Source organism: Vicugna pacos, chromosome 13 (assembly GCF_048564905.1).
Source record: "Vicugna pacos chromosome 13, VicPac4, whole genome shotgun sequence".
In the NCBI taxonomy this organism is placed as follows: domain Eukaryota; kingdom Metazoa; phylum Chordata; class Mammalia; order Artiodactyla; family Camelidae; genus Vicugna; species Vicugna pacos.
Genome location: NC_132999.1, coordinates 4,344,058 through 4,361,144, shown reverse-complemented (window position 1 = coordinate 4,361,144; position 17,087 = coordinate 4,344,058). Strand labels below are relative to the sequence as shown.

At 35.8% G+C, this 17,087-nt stretch overlaps 1 protein-coding gene across 1 annotated transcript in view; it reads right to left on the bottom strand.

Moving 5' to 3' along the window:
• The window catches only part of COL24A1 (collagen type XXIV alpha 1 chain), a 397,032-nt gene that overhangs the window by 27,807 nt on the left and 352,138 nt on the right, over positions 1-17,087 (bottom strand). Inside the window, exons 53-58 of the mRNA XM_072974057.1 lie at positions 15,640-15,747; positions 13,936-14,043; positions 13,790-13,843; positions 13,181-13,243; positions 10,132-10,185; positions 5,094-5,129 (exon numbers count right to left, since the gene is read on the bottom strand). Of these exons, the coding sequence (XP_072830158.1) occupies positions 5,094-5,129; positions 10,132-10,185; positions 13,181-13,243; positions 13,790-13,843; positions 13,936-14,043; positions 15,640-15,747 (423 nt within the window). The remainder of the gene's footprint in view (positions 1-5,093; positions 5,130-10,131; positions 10,186-13,180; positions 13,244-13,789; positions 13,844-13,935; positions 14,044-15,639; positions 15,748-17,087) is intronic.

The window sequence follows — 17,087 nt, the reverse complement described above, 5'->3', positions numbered from 1 at the left end:
TAAATGTAGGTACGGGGTGAGTACTACCATCTTCCTCACCCACGTTGCTCCTCACCCTTGTTTTCGGAGAGGTACTGTGATTCATATAAAAGTACAATATCATGGGATTTGGGGGATCTGGGCCCTGGTCTTATCTCAGTACCTAATTAGCTGTATATCTTTGAGTGAGTTGCACATTTGGATCACAAATATCTTGACTGTAATATAATAGGTTTGGGGAAGATAATCTCCAAGATTCACTTTAGAATTGTAATTTCCAAGCCTTTAATCAATTTTCTTCCTAATGGGAGAAAGAAGGTCACACATGCATACACATTGGGAAATTTAATTTTGAGGTTTGAGTGTAAAAAGAATGTGTACTTGAATTAAGAGTTTGGTAATTTTTTCATTTCAATGAATTACACTATGAATTTTAAAAAGAATCATATGAATATACGCCTTAAATTCTTAATTTGTTAATATCTAGGACATATTTTCCCATAACTTAGTTTTTCCTTGTTGTGCTCAAACCACCTTCCTCACTGTCAAATTAGAGACAAATAAGATAATTTTGCCAATCAAGAATTGTGAAGCAATTTAGGTCACATCTGAGAAAGCGTCAATGGGGTTCTTCACCATTTTACTGATTTTCTTTAATTAATATGCTATAAAATGAAGCAGCTATCTAAAAATTAATGCTGGGATTATTTACTCTCCACTTTTTCTACTTCTATAGCTTTAAGTTAAATGTTTCAAATTGTGACATTTGGTTAAATTTTTTTTCAGATGATTGACACTAGGATATCAGTTCTACTAGGAGTTAATTTTTTTTTAATAATTATATCCCAATATTTCTGGCAATCCTCTTTGCATTACTTAAAGTATTAATCATGTTCTAAAAGTGTTTGAGGGGCTCATGAAAACCGGGAGATTTTTGTCACCTTTCAAGATTAATTTGCTATTAACGTGATAGTTTTGAAGTAGGGGGCGATGGGGAGATTCCTCCGTGCTCTCTACCAGGCAGTTTTCTCAGGATGTCCCAGTACTCTCAGAGTTATGAACCCAGGAACTAATTTTTAAAATAGTCCACAGGCAGGCAGACATGGAACAAATAGAGAATAGAAAGGGAAGGCGTTCTTTCACATGTGGTGAAACAAAACAGCTCTCTCAGCGGTGGTGAGGACTTACTCGGGATCATTATTACAGTTTACAATGTTAAACTGTAGAAGATCCGAAGCTTCCTACCAAGAAATCCAAATTCATGCTCGAGTGAGCTGTACAGTGAGCTGTAATCCCCCCTCCTTTTTAAGGCACTGAATCATGATTTGGTCTTGGTATAAAACTTGGTAAAACAGCATAGCTTTATAAATTCTTATATCAGCTTCATAAAAATTTTAAAATAAAATTTATAAAGCCAATTTAATAGATTGTTGTGATTCTGATCTTTGTACAAGGAATGGAGTGTCACATTTGTCCCTGTACAATAGATCTTGGCTAATAAAATTCATTCCAAAAATGCCTCATGTACTGGTATTATGTGAAGCTGACCCCCTGAGGATATCAGATTCTGAAACAACAGTAGCTAACTAGGATTCTTTAGCCAATCAATTATTTAAACCATTCCCTTTAAGAAAACAAACCTGTAACACATACTGAGAAAGTCCAAAGGAGACTGTAAGAAATGCTACTAAGCTTGTCCATAGGATGAAAGCACAAAAAGGTTTATTGAAGGTTTTATGAATGAAGTTAATTGAAGATAGTCTCTAGGAATTAAAAATTACTTTTATTAAGCTCTTTAAATCATAATGGAATCAAAGGAAAAGAGGGGATAAAAAATATTAACAATTATTCAACAATAAAAACAGAATAAACCCTTAATCCTAATTTGCCAGTTAACCTTACTTTTCAGTAGCTAATTTTATTGCCTACACTAAATGCCCTTGTGCCCCACCTGGGTACTGGGAGTTTGTACCTTGTGTATGAAGAGAACTATGGCAACCCATACAGCAAAAGAGTAATAATTATGTTAATTCAAGAAATGCCACTCTACCAGCTAGAACTGGAAGTAGTTAACTTATCAATTCATTTCTCAAATACTACCTACTACGTAGCAGGTTTTATTCTGGACACTGATAACCAGAGTATCAAAGTTCCCTGCTCTCATGAAGTTTATATTCTAGCAGAGGAGACAGACAACAAATAATTTCAAATAGTGCTAACTGCTATGAAGAAAACAAAACAGGATATTGTGAAGGAGAATGACCAGGAATAACAAGACCGAGTGGTCGCGGAAGGCTTCTCTAAGATGATATCTGAGCGGAGACCTGAATAATGAGATAAGAACCAGTTATTTAAAGAGCAGTTGAAAAAAATGTTCTAGGTAAAGGAAGGCATGTTCCAAAGAACAGAAAAGGAGGTCAGCGTAGTTGGCAAGAGACTGTGGTTTACCTTGAGTTTGGAGAGGCAAACGGGGTAGCTTGTGGAGGGTATTGTAAGCCAAGAAGAGGAATTTAGACTTTATTCTAAGTGCAAGAAGGAGTCATAAGAAGGTTTTAAAGAGGGGAGTGATATAATCTGATTCACGCTTTAACGAAATTACCCTAGTTACTATGTAGAGAATGCATTGTGGGGGGAAAGTGGAAGGAACAAAGATAAGTCAGGAGTCCAGAGGGGACACCGTGGCCATTGGGACAAGGGTGCCAGTGATGGAGAATTAAGGCAGTGGATGGACTCAGAACAGAACTTTAACCTGACAGGAACTAACCTCTACTTTAAAGAACTCTTCTTTCTGTTCTGTGCCTTTGTTCACTCTTTTACGGGGGAGCCCTGTTGACTTTCTTTTACGTAGAATCACAGACTCTCAGAGCTGGAAGGGACTTTAAAGGCGTGTATCCTAATTCCCTATTCAGCGCAGGGATACCAGTCCAGTAAGTCAGAGAGAGAGACACTGCACTTCAGTGACACCCTCCCCATCTCACAAAACTAGCTCATTTTAAAGCAGTCCATTATTATATTAGACAGTTCATTATTACATTGAGTTAAAATTTGCTTCATATCCCAACCATTTAGTCAATCAGTATCTATTCTGTGATAATTATGTGCTGGGTACTATAATGCACTGGAAATCAGATGGTATCAAATGTTCCTCATGCCCTCATGGAGCTGACTATCTCTCAGAGAACTAAGCACAGATATTGAAAACTCAATTCAATAAATAAATGAAGTTACTCTTATTATCATATTCTCTCTCTCTTTCAAATATTTGAAGACAACCATCATGTCCCAACACCTCAAGCCTTCTCTAATTCATTTACCAGTAAATTATTAAATATTTATTCAACACTAACTGTAAGACAAACACCGTCTTAGGTGTTAGGGACAAAGTATTAAGACAAATAACAGATAACATGTCTGTGTCATGGAGCCTACATTCTAGTGAGGGGAGGTATAATAAGCCAAAAAAAAAAAACCCACAAATGGATATGCAATATGTCAGGCTGTAAAGCAACAGGTTATGGAAAGATAGGGAATCTCAGGCAAATGGAGACATTGCTGTTCTATACAGGCTGGTCTGAAAGAGCCTAAGAGGACATTTAAGTAAAGGCTGAGGAACAGTTGCCAGGTGTTGTCCTGGTTACTAGGTGTTATGTCTATGGGTGGCAATTCAGCAAGTCTCCCTTGAGCAAATTATCATTAGACTGCAACCTCAAATGAGTAGGAACCACAGAGATAAAGAATATGGGCATGAAAAAGCAGGTGCAAAACCCAGCAAGTGAAGAGAGCAAAAGAACAAGGAGCAGGAGTGACCGCGCTCCTAGACACGTACATCACTGTCTGAGAAAGCTTTTCTCCATTGGATGTGCTTTAATTTTGCCCATGTTCCCCTTTGGGAATGGCCTGCCTGGTGCCACTATCTGCTCTATTCTGGATGCCATATTTCTATCAGTGCAACCTAAGATTACAGGCCTTGTCCACTGAATTTGTAATCCATCAGAGCCACTGAAATTTTTTCACGCGAGACATTGGTGACAATCATTGTCATAGGTACTCAAGGCTTCCTAATCCTGAGGGAGCTTATGTTCTGGCCACAGTACTTGGAGAGGATAGGTCAGGGAGGCAGTTGGAGACAGGGATGGAAAATGGGCTAATTCCAAGCCCATTTTTTCTTTCCCTTTTCTACTCCTCTTGGGGGATATGTAGCTTCACTCTGTACATACATTCTTGCTTCCTGTTAGAGTAAGTTGGCTGAGCAAATATAAGGGACATATTCCTGCAAATTAAACACATCTGTTTTAATGCCCTTTGAGGATTCTTAGGCTATCTGACATCACATAAATTCCCTTCTTCAGCAAACTAAAATAACTACAATTTACCTGTTCTGAGCCCCAGGCATACTCCATGGCGAACAGCAACAATCTCAGCTGTCACTGCATAATCTCATTACCTTTTCATCAAGACTTCAGTGCTATCTGCAAGCTTATTCCTATGTGCCTTCTGTACTCGGCCTCATACCCCTCATTTCATGCCACGCCTGCCCTCTGTTTATGGCTGCTGCTTTAATAAGTTCTGCGGGGAAAATGGCCCCTTTACAAAATATCTTCTTTAACGTGGAAGACTTGACATCCTAGAAAAGTAGGAAATAGTGCCAGTAGAAGCCATTTAGTCCTGAAAATGCTGTGTACCTTTTGTCTGACCCACTGTTTCCAGTTGGCTGAAATAAAGACCTAATGATTTGCTTCTGCTTTGCAGCCCTCTTGGGTGCTGACTGGACACAGTGATGTGTATCTGAAGTGACTTAACAGTGCTCTTGATCTGGTTTGTGAAGAAGGCTCACATCTCCTCTCCTGATGCCTGACAAGGCAGATATTCCATTTCACACATTGATCTGCAAAGAATGTGACTGCAAGGTTCTTAAATATGTTTAGGGTTTACAAGCTTTCACTGCAATATACCATATAGGTTAGCTGTACTTTCTGAAAACTGTACTTTTGTTTTCCTATCACAAATATCAGAGGTATAATAATGAAAAAAATCAAAAAAGGTCCTTCCTTTCATGGAGCTTATAACCTAGTATCTACAAGCAATACTAAAACCACAAATTTAGTTAAACTTACAGTTTCACCTCTGAAGCCTTTTTCACCTCTGGGTCCCTGAAAGAAAGAAAAAATGTTAGTTTAGTGTTGTTGATAATTATTTATCAAATGTAGTCGAGGCTGTACGGAGAAACATGATAATTTATGTTGTCTTTCTACCTAGCAAGACTTGCTTAGTTAAATTTCTATAAATTCTAGTTTTCTCTTCCTAAGTTATACAAAGCAAAACAAAAACAAATGTAATCTATTGATTCATCATGTCTGTTTTGCTATCGCTAGTTCCATCTTAAAGTGAGACAGGGATACACAACTTAATTCATTTAAGTCAAAACAGCTGATCTGACACTCAAATGCAAAATAATTCAGAAAGGAAATTAACAGTTTCAATTCTAATGTTTGTTTCCCTCAGCCTTTGAAAAACCTTGTTTCTAGGTTGGTTTCCTCCTCTTTTATCTTCTTTTCCTATTCCTCCTTCTGAGCTACATCCCAGATTTTGGCATATTGTTTACATTTTCTTTCAGTTCATAATATTTTCTATTATTATTATTATTATTTTTAAATGAAGTATAGTTACAATGTGTCAACTTCTGGTATACACCATAATGTTTCAGTCATACATACATACATACATACATATATTGGTTTTCATATTCTTTTTCATTATAGGTTACTACAAGATATTGAATATCGTTCCCTGTGCTATACAGAAGAAACCTGTTGTTTATCTATTTTATATGTAGTAGTTAATATTTGCAAATATCGAACTCCCAGTTTATTCCTTCCCACTGCCTTTCCCCCTGATAACCGTAAGTTTGTTTACTATGTCTACGAGTCTGTTTCTGTTTTGAAGTTGATTAGTGTCTTTTTACTTTTTTTTAGATCCCTCACATGAGTGATACCATGTTATTTCTCTTTCTCTTTCTGGCTTACATCACTTAGAATGATGATCTCCAGGTCCATCTATGTTGCTGCAAATGGCATTGTTTTATTCTTTTCTATGGCTGAGTAGTATCCTATTGTATAAATATACCACCACTTCTTTATCCAGTCATCCTTCAATGGACATTTAGGTTGTTTCCATGTCTTGGCTATTGTATATAGCGCTGCTATGAACATTGGGGTACATATATCTTTTTGAATTAAGAGTTCATCCAGAGGGAACTCCAGTTTATAACATTTTCTAACTTCTCTTGAGACTCTCTCTTTACTCCATAAATTATTTAGAAGTGTGAAGTTTAATTTTCAAGTGTTTGCAGATTTTCCTGTTGTCTTTCTAATTTATTGATTTTTAATTTAATTCCATTATGGACTTAGAATATATCTTAAATGACCTTTAGCTTTTTTAAGTTTAGTGAAATTTGCTTTATAACCTAAAATACGATCTATTTCAGTGGCTGCTCCATGTGCACTTGAAGAGAATGTGAAGTCTGCTGTTGCTGGACCTACTGTTACTCCTGTTAATATTTTCATGTTCATCCTTGTGGAAATTATTTATGTGTTTTTTTAATTAAAAACGAGGTAATACTATTCATCTTTTTTGTAACCTGAATTTTCACCTTCAAAATATAATCCAAATATTCTTCTATATCAATCCACATTTCCCACATAACTATAATGCTTACTAGTATTTGATAAACTATGATGACATTTTAAATGAATTTCCTATTAGATTTTTTCTAATTTTTGTCATGATACACAATACTGATAAGTATCCTTGTACTCTTTAAACTTTTTGATAAAAATTATCCTCCAGAAAGTTTGTTTGAAATTGCATTCACACCTGCAATATATGGGAATGTATGTTTTTTCTGATATATGCCATGTACTATCATTTTTCATTAATCTTGCAGTCTAAAAATACCATCTCATTATTTATTCACCATTTATATTACTTCTTTTGTGTTTCCCATCTTGTCCTTAACTCATCTCAAACTAGGATATTAACTTTAAAAATCTGATTTTTAAGATAACTTTACAGAACTTGTTTTTACACCCTCCCCCACTTCCAAGCCAGTATTAACAATTGGTACATATCTCTTCATACTTTTTTTTAATAAATATTGACATATTTACATGTGCATGGGGTGATTGGTCATATTTTATAATATTGATGCCATATTATATACTCTTCTATGCATCATATTTTTCACACTTAACTATACATCATGAAACAACAGCAAGTCAGCCAAACCAGATACAACTAATTCTTTCTAATAGCTACATTTCACAAAATAGCAAGATCACAATTTACTCAACCATCCCTCTACAGATGAGCATTCACGTGATTTCATACTTTTTTGTCACTACAAACAGTGCTATGAAATAAATATTTGTAGAATTTCCTTAGTGTATTGAGTGCTTTTATTTCTATGGGACACATTCCTGAAAGTGGAACTGCTTGGTCATAGGGTATATGTACATATATTTTAACAAATATCTTTCTATAAAGGTTGTAATTCACATTTCTACTAGTGATAAACAAGAGTACCATTCTCCCTATGGCCCTTCCTGAAAGGTTAGATATAATATCTTATTATTACCTTAATTGGCATTTCTCTGACTAAAAGTTAGGAGAGCACCTTTTCAAATAATTACTGACCTTTGGGATTTATCCTTCAATTTTCTACTGAGTTTTCTGCTTTTTCGTACCAATCTGTAAAGCTTTTTGCATATTAACCCATTATATGTTGTCTGCTTTGCAATTACTTTTTCCCAGTTACATTAATTTCATTTATTAAAACTTTATCCACACAAAATTAAAATTTTTTCAAGTATTCAAATATATTTTCTATTCTTTTATAGTTTTCAGATTTCCCAACTTATGTAAGAGGTCTCTCTAGCCCTTAAGCTATAGTTCAGTTTTCTAGAAAATTTTTCTAAGATTTTTAATTGTTTCTTTTTAAATTTTCTTCTTGTCCTTCTTCTTCTTCTTATTAAAGTCTTTAAAAGTTCATCTGGGATTTTTTTTTAAACTAGGTGAAATAGAGTTCCAGTTTCTCACAGCAGTACTAGAACTAGAAGGAATTCCATCTCCCTTCCCTATCGCTGGTGTAGGCTGTGTGGCTGATCAATAGACATGAGAAAAAATTTAATGGGAGACTTCTAGAAAAAGCTCTATTTTTATCAAGACCAGGCTACAGATCACTTTTTCACTTCAAATAATTATGTCTAGATGTAATTCTTAAGAAACTGTAGTCATCTTGCCCTAAGTCTAATTACAAAGATAACATTCAAGATAGCAGAGTAGAGGTATGGAAATGGTCTTGGATAACATGATTGAGTCACCAAATTAACCAAATCTGAAGTCCTACCTAACTCTGAGACAGTATGATACGCTTCTTGATCATTAGAGCTAGTTTGATTCATGGTTCCTATTACTTGCAGCCCAAATCATCCTGATATACCACTTTTGTTATAATTAAATTCCTAATTAGTCTGGGATCTAATTTTGGGTTCTAGCCTGTTACATTGATCTATTTGTTATTTCTTTTTACTACCACATAGTTTCATTTACAAAGACTTTGAAATAATGTTTTCTTATTTGGAAAAGCAAGTCCTCCATCCCCCACGATTATTTTTACACAATATTTCAGCCATTCTCAAATACTTATTTTTTCATAGAAAACTTTCCTTAGAAGTTCTCCTTAGAATGAAAGAAAAAAAAGGAAAAAATTTGATGTGCATGCTGAATATCATAAGGGCCTTTAAGAACTATCTATAAACAAAACACAGTATGATATTTTAGTTGAGCCATTTTTAATCACATTTTCCTTGACCAATTAATATTTCACATTTTTGACAGAGGAGAACAATCATTCCATAATCAGAACACTATGCGTTCCTTAGCTTGCTGCAGAACCACCCACTGAAGTATGAGAATTCTCCCACTTGCAATCTCCCACTTAGACTACATCGCCCTGAATGGTAAATGCTGCAAATCTAGAGAAATATTGAGTTATATATTTCATTTTTTTAAGTTAAAAAGCCAGTAACTTTGGTGGTGAATTCTTCTCTAAATTTATCAAAAAATAAATAGTTATACTCATTATTTGAAGCATTCCATTTTACATTTTAAAACTCTGTGTCTCATATATATAACATTTTCAAAGATCCAAAGTATTAATTCCCTGCAGAGAATGAATCTTTGCTTTCCAAGACTCACCTTGGCCCTGCTGGGCTCTTCCTCCTGTGTGCTTACACTACTGTGGGCACTGTAAAACTCTCCCATGACCACCTCCCCAACCATTGTCTTATTTCTCTCTGTTACTGCACAGCAAGATTTCCTAAGGCACTGGCATACACTAACTGTCTCCGTTTCCTCTCCAGGCATAGCTTGAACGGAATGGAAAGAGCACTGGTCTTGAAGTAAGAAGTGTCAGCTGTGTAATTCACTACCTGTATCATCTTGAATAACTAGGCAACCTTTATAAAGTTCATCTGTTTCCTTATGTCATAAATGTAAATAATCCTCCCTACTCGAAATGTTTGCTGTAAGAATTTGAGAAAAGCTATTATTCAATATTTTTGTCTATTTTCTTCTTTACTGAAAGCTGTACTCTATTTTCTAGTGCAACTTATTGTCTTAAAGATCACTTTTAGCTACTCCTTTCTTCAAACTGATCTATCTTAAACTTGTGCTTTTCTGATTTTCTTGGTATTCCCACCACCTATTTCTTTCCTCATAGTGGGCACTTCCAAAGACTCAATCTTAGCTATCTGCACATCTTTTGCTATGCTCTCTCCTTCAGAAGACGGATGTTTTTTAAATTGCTTTAGTGATCACTCCTATGCTTATGATGCTCAACCCCTCCTCCCCTGCCCAGTTATATTTTCCTTTCTTGACTCCAGTTTTAAGTGCCTACCTCACTATATACACCTTCCTCACATATACATGGTCTCTAAATTCTCAGGAATAACCTTCAGATGAAAATGTACACCTATGTTTGCCCTTTACTTCTCAAATACCCAGGGTGGTCCTTCATGGAGTATTCTAGAATTGTATTAAATTTTTTAAAACTATGAAAAGGAAAAAGAAAGGCCTCTATTGTGACAGACTTACAGTTCTACCTGTTGGGCCTATTATGCCTTCTCTGCCAAGGGGGCCAGTGTTTCCCTGTTGAGGTAAAAACAAACAAAACAGTCAGTCTCATTGCCAGTATAATTCAGAAAAATTCTAGAAAATGTCTTGTAGAGTGGTAAAATAGTTCATGTTCACATAATTACAGTTTTTATTACAGAATCTTATGATATTAGCAGAAATCATAGTAATTTTGATTTGACACAATTCTGCATATTATTATAGTTTCCTATCAGGAACATTACATGTGCATAATTTCTAACAAACTGATAAATCAGCATTGTAATTCTTATATGGTGATACCTTCAGTGATGCCATTTTATATGTGTGTCATTGCATAACAAACGCAATTACTTTATATAAAAAAAGAATACATAGAGTCATGGGCAAAATTTTAAGTAAATTTCTTTACAGATGTTGAAGGAGCAGATGTTTGAGTGACACGCAGCACCAATAATGGGAAAGAATAAGAGGGCACCATTTGTGACCAGCTAAACTTCGGGTTTCTTCATCAGTAAAATATGAATGCCTACTTCATAGGTCCACTGTGAGAATTAAATGTGAAAAACAATTTTGAGAGTATAAGCTATTATTTGATTATGATGATAACCTTGAATAAGCCCAAACTGGTCAACGCCCAAACTAAGGATGAAACCCATCATTTCTTAATGAACACAAAGTACCTGTCTTAGTTATCTTCCTTCAACCGCCAATCCCAACGGCTACAAATTTCAGTCTTTCTAGCTCACACTTGGAATATACAAATGTAGATATCTAACAGGCTTTTTCTTTGTCCACCTCCTGCCAAGGTACATAAAGTACTATTAATTTAGACAATTATAATGCCATGCAGATGGCTTGGACAGATATGTTTAGTATTAAGTTGGCTTAGAATGAGGGAAATTACTTGAGACTCTAAAAAGTAAATCTAGTAAGATCACTTTCAAACATGAAGATCTACTTTAAGTGATAATTTTAAAATATGGTACCAAAATCTCAAAGTTCAAGAGACTTGATTTTTAACCTAATCAATATATATCTTCTAGATTGGCTTATCACTGAAAAAAAAGTCAAGAAAGCTTTAATCTAACAAATTTGGCCATGATCTGACTCTCTGAAATAATTATTTGCTTAAAAAATGTAGAGGTAAACATGATCTCTAGAAAGAGTAGATCCAAAGAACCAAAAATTATCTATTTTTATCTAAATGTGTCCAAAAGATGAGGTGCTATGGTTTTAATGGTTGGTACCTAAATACATCTTTGAAATGGAAGATAATTAATCCACATTTCCTACATCAGTTACTTTATTTAACCATCAAATATTTATTGATTATTGAGCAAGAATGAAGCACTTAGGCCACTTAATATTCATTTTACTTTCTAATTATGCAATTAGCAAGCAACCTCTAACATACTTTTCAGTCAATTAGATGTGGATTCAAATTCTGGTTCTTCTACGTACTAGCCATCTATGGCCTTCAGCAAATGACTTTCCAGAGATTTAGTTTCCCTACCAGTAAAATGGGGATAATAGAATCTCTCACAGGAGTTTTTACCAGAATTAAATAACACAGGGATATAAACTGAACACCAGTACCTGGTAATATAATAGTTTTTTGCTAAATATTAACCTAGCAAGACTTTTCACTGGTCTCTATAAAGGAATATCTGCACTTGCAAATTAATATTTGTGAGCTAGTTACTGTAACTTTACTCCTGGAAAGCTGAAAGCATTTCTGGAGCTGCAAAGCAGGATAAGGTCAGACCCTGGCTTACAGGGGCAGAGTCCTTGGATGATTCTACCTAAGACGGGCTGGACGGGCAGCCAACTTCTCTTGGACAGTATTACGAAAAGATTTAATTAACTGAGAACTTAATAAAATTAGCATGAATGAATTTACTAACTGGGGAACTTGATATATGTAGGGACCTAAAAGCAGTATTTATTACAGAGGAACCTATCCATATATAACCCATCTGTCGATGATCAAGAATTGGCCTTTACATAAAAGCACCAATTTCCCATGGTTCTTCAGACATTATTATAAACATAACTAATAAGTTTGCACCTGCAGAAATGCTGAGAGGGGCTTTTAAATAAACATTTCCCATGACAACATTGCTCTTTGTATTATGGAAAATAATTTATTCTAAGAGTTAGGGAAGTGGTGTAGGATTTCAAAAATCTGACTTTTCATTTACTAGATAGCGGTTTTCAGTTGTGAAGTTCTCCTTCAAGATTCCTTCCCCCTATGTCTGAACCGCGCTCCTCCTTCCTCTGCACTCTCTCCATCCTGGCCTCAACAGCTCCTGTTAGTCGCAGAGGTGAGACTACTACAGTCAAACCAATGCTTTGATGTTCTATAGCTTTTTTTCCTCTTTAGTTTTACAGATCATCTCATCAATTAGGAGAGTGTGGTTAAACAAAAAAGCAAGCAAACAAGCAAAAACAATAACCAGGACCAACTGGTGACTTACCTATTCTATTTATGTTCTCTACAGTTTGCAGTTCCAGGCACTAAACAGCTAATGGGAGTTCTTCAGAGCCCTGATCTTTCCAACTCTAAGTAGTGTCTCATCACTCTCTGGGGACACTACCCCTGAGCAGAGGAAACACAGCTTCTGGGAAACATTTTTCAAAGTATGGTCTGAGGAGCTCTGGTCATAGGCAAGCCTCCTCCAGGTGGTGCATGGGGGTGGTGTCTAGTCTCTGGTTATATTATTGCTTATAACAAGAAACTGCTTTGTTTTTGCTCCTGGTGTGAGTTAATAAATACATTAACCAGTAGTCATATTCATTCTTACCTTTTCCTAAGTAAGAACTGGGAAATATGGGTGGACTCTGGGGGCTTTTGCTCAAAATAACGAACTGAAAAAGGTTGAGAATCTCTGCACGTGTTCTAATGAGTTTCTATCTTAAAAGCCATTTTATTAATTTGGAGTAAGTTAATTTTAGAGTTTGTAACCCCAGTTCCTACAATCAGCAAAGAATCATAATTTCTGGGCAGGCAGAATGACTTTATACTTACCCTCCGTCCAATAGGACCTTTAGGACCCGATATTCCGGCAATGCCAGCATCTCCCTCAGGACCCTAGAAATACAATAAAAAAACCCAAAAGTCAAAAATATGAACATTTTACAAATGAGATAATCTTGTACCAACCTATCAAGAATTGGTTCTTAAAAAACGGAATGTGACAGTTAATGATGTACAGGCTAAAATATTTTGGAGGGATTTGTACTGAGGTCTATGATTTACTTTGAAAAACACCAAAAATGGGTTGAGAGAGGGATAGATAGATGGACAGGTACATAATGAAGCAAGTAGATTAAAATGTTATGGTAGAATCTAGGTGACATGAGTGTCTACTCCTCTCAGCTTTACTGACGGTTTGAAATTGTTCATAATAAAATGGGAAAACAGAGTAAGAGGAGACAAAAGCAAATTATTCAATAAAACTGCTAGGAAAATATATAGCTCCGTAAGTTCTAAAATTAACGTATTCAAAACTCAAATACATAACTGTGCCAACTGAAATTTTGCAGATTAAAAAAAGCTCAAGTCAAAGACAAAATTTATTTCAATATCTTTTTTTTCTAGATAGTTAGAAGACCAGCAGAAAATATGTACACATACTTTGGGGCCTGGGAATCCCTGAAAACCTGTCAATCCTTGAACACCATGTTCTCCCTGCAACGTGAATAGATGCGATAATCATTATCGTACGATGGTGACCTGGTCTGTAGAGTAAGTGCTTAATGAATTTCTGAGTTGGCACATACTGGCTGCCCTTTCATGCCAGGCTCTCCACATGGTCCTTGATCACCTTGTGCTCCTCGGTGACCTCTTTTACCTTGAATTCCAGGTTGACCAGGTAGCCCTTGTTCACCCTGTGCACACACACAAAAAAAGTGATCTTGACTTTAGAACCTATAAACATATTGGCTTTTAAATGAAATCCAAATATTGGCCCATCCTTAGACAAGGCACTGGGGAAGTCAAAATCTGCACAGTCATTCTCCCCACCAATATTTTCCACATACATAATATTTGATTACAATGAACAAGAAGAGTGGCAGTAGGGAAAGAGAATTCCAGAGATTGTGGTCATGACTGTGGAAAGAGGAGGGAAGGAGGCCTGCTCAAGTAGGAGGAAGAGAGTGGGGCTACAGAGAGAGTGGTGAGGGTGAGGTATGTGTGGGGGTGTTTGCAAGAGATGGAACTTGTATTTTATTTGAATTGAAATTATTTTGCTGTGTTCTCTTTACCATACAGAGATGATTCAGCCATCTGATACCAGAAACAGAGCAGGGGATCTTTTGAAGTGTGAACCATGGTTTTTGCCATGATTATCTTTTCAATTACATCATTAAGAAATTTCCCATTGTCTGTTTCCCAAGATTCCTTTGATTATGAACCCTCTTTACCCCCTAAAAGTTCACTTTCAAGATACAGTTAATTATCATTATTTTATTTTCAAAAGTCAGGTCTTTTCAAAATTTATTTTATTTTGTTTTTGAAATGAGACTTGGAATAGCTTTTACCATTTCTAAAAATAAACTTAGGAAGCAGGTGGAGTTTACAGACAGATTAATGAAAAACGATGCTTGGTAGACTTTGACCAAAGAGCTCTAAGATTCGCAAATTATCCTTCACTGTTTTGAGATAAAGATACAGCTTTGGAAAGTGGGGATATTTCTTATTTCTTTTCCTGATTTTAGTATCTGCTCAGTTATCTTGCATTTTAGTGAAAAGGGAGGTTCATGGTATAAACATCCACAGAAAGGCTCAAATTCATTTTCATTTTACCAATATGGATCAGAATACATCAAAATTCTGTAGAAGTGGAACTCTGAAAATCAAATTAAGAGGCAATAATGATGAAGGTGCCAGTGTCTTAATCCTAGTCTTTTATGAAATAGTATTATTGGACTAATCTCTTAGTTTTCTGGGTCAAATTTGCATTGAGATATTTCTAAGAGAGCTTTTGTATGAAAAGCCTGCTGACATGTGACAACACTCCATGCAGTGAATGTTAAGGCAAGACTTAGTCACCATCATTGTGACTTTAAGAAATAGTCTGTACTCCTATCAGATTTCTTAACTGGTTGGTTAGGTTCAGACTTCGAGGAACAGGCAGTGTTATCTGGGAAAGTATGTAACTGGAAGTAAGTAAGACTTCTCTGTTTTAGAGGATAAGCTGGATGACAGAGAGGGAAGAAGAACCAAAATGAGACAAAATATATTTTTTAAAGCATCACCAGCCCCGGGTTAATGAATTGTTTTGGCAAATTACATGCGCTGCGGCTGTCGCGGGAGATGGCTACGTCAAGGTCTCATACTTTCCTTTCTTCCTAAGGTGGTTTTATTATTAACCAAATTTTATTAAAAGCTATTAATCTTACCATACTATGACCTAGCCAATAAACTCAGAGCCAGAAAGGATGGTCAGTACTGCTCACCCATCAGAACCAACATGAACTTACCTTCGGGCCTAGAACTCCTGGGCTTCCTGGCAGGCCTGATGAACCCTTTGCTCCTCGAGGACCTGGAGACCCAGCCAGTCCTGCTCTTCCTGGGCTGCCTCTGATGCCCTAAATAACACAGATAAGAAATGAAGACTGGGGCAGTTCCTAGGAAATCTATCCAGAGGCTCAATAAATGAAGGAAGGGCTGGTGTTCAGAAAGGCTGCTGCTGACACCCTGCCCAGGCTTCAGACTTACCCTGGGCTTCTTTCCCAAATGAGTGAAGTGGTAAATGATGTGTTGGCTCACCTAAAATTTCTAATTATAGTTAATGTTATGGTCTTGGGTTTTTAAATAAAAATATAGAAGCCGTACAAAGTCCACCAGTATTTTCTGACTTTAGTAGCTTAGATATAAAGTACGTCTATGTATTCAAACTTTTTGTGTTATACTCTAGTGAGCATGGCAACTCTAATACCTGATTAATGTACCCTTAAGAATATTCTGCTCGATGTTAACTAGACTTACTGTGGTCATTACTTCTCAATACATACAAATATTACATCACTGTATTATACACTTGAAACTAGTATGTCAATTATCATATTAAAAAATAATATTCTACTTTTCAATCACACATGATTCCAGACAGTTTACTAAAATTGTTTGATTGGGAATAAAGTTAAGCAAGCAAACAGTATTTCCTCAAAGCCAAATCCTAAAACGAGGTTGCTAAACTATGGTTTGCAAGCCGAATCCAATCCATCCCGTTTATGTAGAGCTCATGAGCTAAGAATAGTTTACATTATATTATTTTCATATGTTGAAAAAAATTAAAAGAAGAAGAATATTTCAAGGTGTGGAAATTATACGAAATTAGAATTCCGTATCTATAAATAAAGGTTTATTGGCACACAGCCATGCTCATTCATTTATACACTGTCTGTGGCTGTTCTGTGCTATAATGGCGGAGTCCATTAGTGGCAGAAACTGTGTAAAGCGCTCATTGCTTCCCACTGCTGCTTTTGCACTGCAAATTTCCATGATGCAATTATAACTTGACAGTGTTTCAAGGGGAACATATACTGACTTACTGTGAGATTTTATTTATTATCAGTGCATATCGGTTGTATCAAGACAAAAAGAAAAAAGTGGCTTTGAATTAAGGCACAGCAGAATGCAAATTATTTTGTGATCAAATCAGATGTCAAAGCTTTATGTTCATTATGCAATGACACTGTAGTTAGTGCTAGAAAATATACAATATACAGCAACATCAGACCAAGCACCTGACACAATAGTCCTACCTCCCAGAAGTATAACAGTTAGAAAAATTAGGAAATTTAAAATGGAGTATTTTATCACAACAAAAATTCTTCAAAAAATATGAAGATGAAATTGCAACTAAAGTTATGCTTCTGAGTGGTTCATTTGTTAGTCCAACAAGGAAAGTCACTTACTAATAGAT